The 8175-nt window shown below is 36.8% G+C and overlaps 1 protein-coding gene across 3 annotated transcripts; it reads right to left on the minus strand.

Moving 5' to 3' along the window:
- Window positions 1-437: 437 nt before the first annotated feature.
- Window positions 438-7835, minus strand: LOC121265417 (protein ABSCISIC ACID-INSENSITIVE 5). Of its 3 annotated transcripts, none has more exons than XM_041169044.1 (6): window positions 7520-7835; window positions 3406-4561; window positions 2052-2123; window positions 1925-1954; window positions 812-932; window positions 438-705 (listed from the first exon to the last, which is right to left on the minus strand). In XM_041169044.1, exons 2-5 carry the CDS (start codon window positions 4501-4503, stop codon window positions 837-839), a joined length of 1296 nt encoding a protein of 431 aa, XP_041024978.1. In that variant the 5' UTR covers window positions 4504-4561; window positions 7520-7835; the 3' UTR covers window positions 438-705; window positions 812-836. The 3 variants fall into 3 exon arrangements, with proteins under 3 accessions (XP_041024978.1, XP_041024976.1, XP_041024977.1); XM_041169042.1 differs by having other exon boundaries at window positions 3406-4660; XM_041169043.1 differs by having other exon boundaries at window positions 3406-4556; window positions 7520-7834.
- Window positions 7836-8175: the final 340 nt, after the last annotated feature.

An 8175-nucleotide genomic window follows, 5' to 3' on the forward strand; every position in this document is an offset into this window, starting at 1 on the left:
AAACAAGCTTTGACTTCTTTGTCCCGCCAGCATGTCGTTTGAGCTTTCACACACACACACACTTGCAGCCAACATTAATGTTCTGGGCCGTAGTGGGTGACATGTTTCACCCAGGTTCCGTTTCTAAACAGGGCATCAAACTGATCAGTGTACATAGCCTTTCTCCGTTCGGGTGTGTAGCTGCCCCAGTGGAGCATGAAAGTTCTGTCTTCTTGAGTGTCAAGATAGACTAAGACGCGGACACACATATATAAAAAGCAATGCGTTTGGTAAGGGATACCGGCCGCGGGCAAGAATATCAAGCAATACTGAAGCGAGTCTATGCTTACAGCTCTGTATCATCCTAGGAGACTCGGACTGAAAAACAAGAGCACCAAAGTGCAAGAACCGGGCGCTGTCTGCAAGAACCATAAGAGCCAGGCGTTGTCTGCAAGCTATGAAGAAAGGAGTATGTATATATAAACATGTAAAGGCCACGTACGGAACCAAGTGCTGCTAGCTTTTGATACATTGACTAGGTAGTGATTAATAATTTAATATATTAGTCTCAAGAAGCTAATCCTATGTAATGCATCGCACGCATAATACAATTATGATTTAGTTGCTTCACAATGGGGAAATCGAATTCTTCTCATGATCACCTTCATCCATTTAGCTTTTGATCTTGCTTTGGTTTGACCTTTTCAGGTTTCATTCCTCAATACACTGCATAAAAGGTAATTCTTCAGGCATATGCATATACTGCCGCATCAGAGCAAGTGAGATTCTACAATGCTGTAACTCAAAACTCAAAATATGATGTCGCAATTACCATTGATCAAGTACTGATCCTTACATCACAATGGGCAACTTTGGTTCCTTTTCAACACCCTCAATTTCTCTTTAGCTTTTTGAGCCTTGGTTTGAACTTTCGTTTTCATCTCTTCAGAATACTGCTAGCGATGAAGAAGGATTTAAAAAAAGAACATATAATTATAAAAGACATATCATGGAAAAGAAATGCATATATATATATATATATATACTTTTTTATTGGCACCGGGTTTCTATAAACAACGTCCCAACTGATCCCGGGGGTGCACAGGCCCTCGACAAGGAGTTTTCTGCAAGTGCACCTCGGGTAATTCAAGGGAAAAATCTCCTAGTCCGATGTGTTGGAGAAATCAACACAGCGGAATAAATAAAAACGGAAATAAAATAGTACACCCACGCACTCAGTGACACCAAGAATTTAACGTGGTTCGGCAATTGCCTACATACACAGAAAATAACTTCACTAATAAATAGTGGTACACAAGAAAATATTACAGAGGAGAAAGATCACACTCCACTCAACTCAACTCTCTTCTTTTCTTTCAGAGCTCTTCTGACTCTTTTTCTTTTCTTTTCTTTTCTTTTTAGGTGTGTCTGAGGCTCTCACTGGGAGTCTCAATTTATAGGCGAACATATATCGCCTCACCTATATGAATGCATTTATTTGCATTCAATTTGTAATTGCAAATGCAGTTACTTGTTAAGTGCTGAGCAGCCATTGTAGATTGCTCTGGGCATGGGCATGGACTTCAACACGATGGTCCTAGAAATTGTTTACATCCAATCTCTAGGTTTTGCAGAAAGATTTTGACAGCAAAAGAGGAATAAGCATAAATCTAGAATAGTTGTTTGAAAGAAATTCGCATTAAAACCACAACTCCACATGGGAGTTACGGCCTTATCAGGAGGCAAATCTACAAAAATTTGCATAACTCAAGCATATGGCCATCAATTAATTGATCAAATACACAGTTCTTTGGAAATAACACATGATAGATCTATCCAACACAGGCGGGAATGGTTCCGTACTACTAGATGTAGATCCATGGGTAAATGTAAAAGCGTATGATCCCTTATGCATAATGATACTAAAAGAAATTACGACAGTTACCTGTTGGTTTCTTTTCCTCTCAATTTCTGCCTGTTCGAAGAAGAGAAACAAAGCAAGACTTGTAAGAGTAGTTTCCATATGAATGTGAAGTACCTTTTAAAAAATCAAACATTCGATATGCCATTACCAGAGCCTGTTTAAGGTTTGTGTTCTCTTCTCTTAATTGGTTCAGTTCTGCTTCTAGTTCAACTGTGTATGCCTGTAAAAGTAAATTAAATTAAAATTGCATAAGAATATATACATCACGGCATCATTTGTAGGATGGCAGCACTGTATGAAGATCATTAGGGCTCGTTTAGATAATGAGATGAGATCATGAGATGATATGGTTTTAGATGAGTTGAATAAAATATTATTAGAATATTATTTTTTAATATTATTATTGTTTTGAGATTTAAAAATGTTGAATAGTTTATTATATTTTGTACGAAAATTTGAAAAAGTTGTAACGATGAGAAGAGATGAATTGAGAATATTTCCGTATCCAAATGGAGAGACTCAAGGGTACTTCTCAATGATTTCTAAGAGAATTCCAAAGAAGCGTGTTCCTGAAATCTGTTAATACATTTAGTTTTAAATAACTAAGCTTTCAGTGATTAGATAATCACACTGCTCCCATCATACTTAAAAAAAAAAAAAAAACTAAACCCGGGAGGATTCTAATTTACAGGAGCATGTTTTTCCTTCGTTGCACTTCTATTCCATTCACTTGCAGTGACTTTGGAGAGATGCCATGAGAACTACCAAAACGAAAAAAATGTTTACAACAAACGTGACAATAAAAAGAGCAGAGCTATACAATTTGACGTACTTTGTCAAGCAATGCAAGTTTATAAAATAAAGTATTCGTAATTCCCATTGTAAGTCTAATATTTGGCTGGCTACATGCGAAAAGGTGGGATATTTCTCTTTGCAATTTGCCTCGTTTGTTTTTGTAAATGAGATGAGATAAGATTAAAGTTAAAGTTGAATAAAATATTATTAGAATATTTTTTTTTAATTTTTTTTTATTTGAAAAATTTAAATTGTTTATTTTATTTTATATGAAAATTTAAAAAATTTATAATGATTAGATGAAATAGATCGAAAAGTTTGCTGAAAACTAACGAGGCCGCCTCGCATTGATAGTCCATGTTTTAAAACTTCAACACTGGCTAGTATGCGGCCTCTCCTTGCATGCGTTCCTTGATGAGCATTAATCGATCAAACTAAATATGACTAGAACCAAAAAGATCGATGTACGAGGTTATGCTTCAGTACTAGCTAGTGCTAATTGATGATCGAATCTAGTCTAAATTCCTCTAATTAGACGAGTTTTAATTACACTTATTGGTTTAAAACTGGAGGCTTCCTGCCAAGTTTAGGAAATCAAGTTAATTAATTTGCAAGACGCACCGATATCACAACCATGTGAAAATTAGGATTTAGGGAAGCTGGCAAATTTGAATAATATGTACTGGAACAAACAGTGCATTTATTACCTGTTTCCTGGCTCTAGATCTGGCCGCGGACTCTCTATTCTTGATCATCCTCCTTTGTCTCCTCTCCACCACCTTCTCCACGGGACCATCTATGATCCTCTTCCTTCCCCTTAGTCCCCCCATGTCCAGTCCAAATTGATTGCCCGAGTTATCAACCTGAGTTGTGCACAACCCATCAGAAGAAACAGGACTAACCGGTGCCACCACTCCCATTGCTGGCGCCGCCCCATATCCACCGGCACCATTCACTACCCTTCCACCATAACAAACATGCGCCGGCGGCCCGGGTGGGTATCCCCCACTCCTCTTGCCATTTCCAGCATACCCCGACGACTCTCCAATAGCCCCACCAGCACCCTGTGGCATTGTTTGGTGAGTTGGAACAGTAGTCGCACCACCAGCGCCACCAAATCCTGTTGTAGGCCTAGTTGCGAAACTAGGACCCGCTGTGGAATTTTTATTCTGGTATACCCCGTACTGCTGCTGATGTTGGGGTTGAGATACTGGCATTGCACTCGGTTCCCTCACCACCCCTGCTTTTATCAGAAAATCCTCCAAGGTCATCTCTCCGAAAGTCGGCTGGCGAGCTCCACACTCGGGATTCTGAATGTTATCACCATTTTTATGGCTAGTACTATTACTCTGATGCTGTCCTTTGTGGATTTCAGACCAGACTTCGTCCACCGTTTTCCTACAGAGAGGTGCCGGGAGCGTGAGCGAACCTTGTCGTGGCAAGCTTGGCTGCTTTGCTATTCCCCTCTCAGTATGCGCTTCGCTTAGAGACAGGTGGGTGTGGCTGCTCATATTATTAGCGGCGATAACATTGGTGGTGGTGGTGGCGGTGGCGGTGGTGTTGACAGCTTGGTTTTCTTCGGCAGTCCAAATACTGGTGAGGAACTCATCCATGTTCATGGACCCGAAATTCTTGCCGCTCTCGCAGAGCGTGTGCTGGAACTCGTCGAGAGTGAGGGAGTATATTGAGGATTGTCTTCCGAGCGACGAGAAAGGATTGATCTTGGGCTGTTGATCTGCTAATAGTGACGACTCGACCTGGCCTTCGGAGATCATCTCGGACTCCGTGGTCACCATCTTTGTCATGGAGATCAGATTGCAGCTAGTAGCTAGGTGATGATGATGGCAATTAAATGCACCTGCGCTTTGGAGCGTACAAGATAGGGTTTAGCTTAAGCATAAGGAAGGTCGTGTTTATAATGGTCATACAAGCAGTAGCCCAGCGTTTGCGAGCAAAGAGACGCTGTTTTGCGGAATAAAGAAATTAATGACGTCACCTTAGCCGATTCAACGTCTTTGGGAGTTTGATTCTTTAAAGCTTTAAATATTGCAGTAGTCATATTTCTTTTCCATGCCTAATAATTTGGCTGATTTGGTTAATTTTTAAACATAAATGATTCATTTATAAAATTCATTTTACTATAAAATATATTAATTTATGAATTTACTTTTATAATTATATTTTTGTACTATTCTTAAAATATAATATGTTTCTTATCAAATTGAAAATAATAATAACAATAATAATTTTTAAAAAAGAAAAAGTAAAGAATTGTTTTCTAAAAAATGCATATGTATTTAGTTACAACAACAGCATGATGTCATTTTATTCCACATCACTTCGTTTCTGACACCAAATTAAGTTAAAAGAAGAATATCCACGCACGTGCATCGATTAAGAAAAAGAGTGACACTACAGCACCGCTCCCAGCTATAGTTGGAGCTACGTTAGTTATAGGATTTTTTTTTTTTTAATTTTTTTTACTTTTTCATTCATATATTTTTATATATATTTTTTTAAAAAAAGTTATAATATTATTAAAAAATAAATACTTAATCACTGAGTAAAAAAAAATTAAAACAAACAATTACAGCGATAGAAATGAAAATAATATTTTCCTAAGAAAAATTAGCATTGACGCTTAAAGGACAAGGGTGCGCTCAAAAAATGGCACATGGTCTGTAAGATCTTGATTGCACTCACTTTCAAGCATATATTTATATATATATATATATATATATATATAGCATTTATTTATTGAAAACAGTTTTTAGGATCGAGCAACTACTTAGGAAAATACTGGACATGTACAAGGGTTTTTTTTTTTTTCTATTTAATGCATGGATTTGCATTTTTGAGCTAAATGCTTATATACACAGCTAGATAGAGTATGTACCTATGTTATAAACCCAGGCTCGACCAAATATATAATTGTTTCAAAGAGTAAATCCCGATTATTTAATGAGTAGTGCTATATAGCATCCACTATAGTAGTGCACACAATACACATACTACAATCTACTAACTTCTTCTCTCCAGATGGATGACTTGGATGATGCCACATAGGGTGTGCAAAGTGACTGCTCCCAAACAGTGGTTTCTCCCAAGATTATTTCTTATTTAATTACTAGACAGTTTTGTTTGAACAGTGATCTCTTTCTAATTAAATCATATCACATGTATTGTTTTAAAAAAAAAAAAAAATACACAAGGTCTTAATTAATGTAAGTACCCACAGCTAGCTAGGGAGTACTGTTTAATCAAAGTTTTCTAAAATAAACACCATCCAGGAGGGAAATAATTTTATTAAATCTAAACACCAACAGAAAGCCATACAAATTATAAGAGAGAGAGAGAGAGAGAGAGAGAGAGAGAGAGAGAGAGAATGAATTGCATGTGAATGTATGAGCTTATATTATATGTTACACCAAGGCCGGCTTTCTTTAGGGGCGCCCGGGATAGGATTATAGGAAGGTAATTAGATAGTACACGATTCAACAGAGCTAGCCAAACGACACCTTTCGTGAATGCAACACACACACGTACACATATCGTCGTCGTTCTAATATCTTTCCTGACATAAACATGAATACTACACATGAGAGCATGTGTTTTGTATAAGTAGAGAGTACGTTTAGTCATAAATTCAGTTTTTCAAACACTCAAGGGTTGATATATAATATATATCTATAAGGTAATCAAGCATATTAATATATAGTGAGATTAATATATATAGTATGTACGTAATATTTTAAATTATTCCATGGGTTAAAACGAGTACGGGAATAATAATTCATCAGGACTAGATACAATATAGTTTCAAATTGGTAATTTACATGATCTTTAATTAGTGGCTAGCTTCTAAAAGAGGAAATATTCTAATTTTTCCGATCCTTTCATGCAAGCTAATTTCTTCTGATCCTTTCTTTTAGTTGATTATATATGATTAAGCAGCAAGTGCCATTCTAAAAGATCAGCAAGGAATTTCATGTAACTTTCTCTTTCCCTTTCCAAACCAGTAAGTTGGGACAATAATATTAGAGTTGTCCAGAGTAGTCCACTCGGTTTGACCACACAACACATTTTAAGTTTTTATTTTTCTTCATTTTTCTTTTCACATTTTTTTAATATATTTAAATATTTTTTAAAAATAAAAAATACACTAATACACTTAAAGTCACTTTCTTAATCACTAAGTAAAAAAAAAATATATAAAAATTTTCTGAGCAGTACACTTGAGCGGTAAGATGGAGGCGGCAGAGTAGGTTTTTCATAATATTAATCCTTTCTTTGGATCACCTAGTCCATCTCTCAATGGCATGGGCATGCACGTGAAATATTTCTCTATTTGTCCGCCTAAATATTATGTTGAAATCAAACACGGTCTTTTTAACTTGTATTTACTTTCTGTCTATTCACATCGTTTTCTCCTAAACAATATTAATATTAGCTTGTAATTAACTACGTACTCATGACTACCAAATCACACCTAGCTAGCTAAAAAACTATCGTGAATGCATGCACTTATAACATTGAAAAACTACCGAAAACAAAAAACACCAATATTGAAAACTGTGAAGCGGCTGCATGAACCCATAAATTAACCCTAACCACTGCATGTCTTCGGGCTCAGATCTGGTATCCACTTCGTGAAAAAATAAAAAAACGAATATGATTCGGAATAAAATGTTCCAAAACAGCTTGGATCAGCGCAGAAATAAAAGAAAAAGAAAAAGAAAATAAAACGAAAAGAGTCGTTCAGAATACACCACAATTACAATCGAGGCAGATATAAGTTCATATAACATGTACAGCACATACCTGATTAATTATGCTCTTTACTCCTCCCTTTAAGTTTTAATCGTATTGAACATGAGATCTCGGAGCTTCGAGCTATCCAGCAAAGCCGCCCCTCACAAAACGGCTACACATGAGTACATCATGTTCTTTCTTAGCTTATTTGTATATATATATAGAAGGACCAAATCTTTCGCAGAGACACGAGTTTTAAGATCAGAAAAATGAAGGTTTGTTGGGTTTAGGAGTGTCTGCACTTTGCAGCGACAATTTCTATACGGTGTCTGCTTCTTCTCCAAGTGATCTGAGCAACTCCACCTGCTCTCCCTTTCTCTCTTCCTCTGTATTCCCGGCAAGTGTGGGGCCCCACGCAACAGGTTTTATAGTCAATCCAATATAGCCACACTACTCAATAGAAATTCTGAGGGGCATGCAGTCCCATGCTCGGCCCTCTCGCCACGTATCGGCCAGGTGTCTTCACTGCTCTCCTTATGGTGCCGCCTCTATTCCGAGATCTCAAGCAGATCTCCAATGTATCGCCCCTGCACCCATACCTGTTGGTCCTCCCTTTAAATTTTTCACTTTATATATATATATATATATATATATATATAAAAGTTATAAATTTCATACTTTTAATTACCTATCTATCAATTTTTTTTTTTAAGAAAAATACTCGT

This window comes from Juglans microcarpa x Juglans regia, chromosome 5D, assembly GCF_004785595.1.
Source record: "Juglans microcarpa x Juglans regia isolate MS1-56 chromosome 5D, Jm3101_v1.0, whole genome shotgun sequence".
NCBI lineage: Eukaryota > Viridiplantae > Streptophyta > Magnoliopsida > Fagales > Juglandaceae > Juglans > Juglans microcarpa x Juglans regia.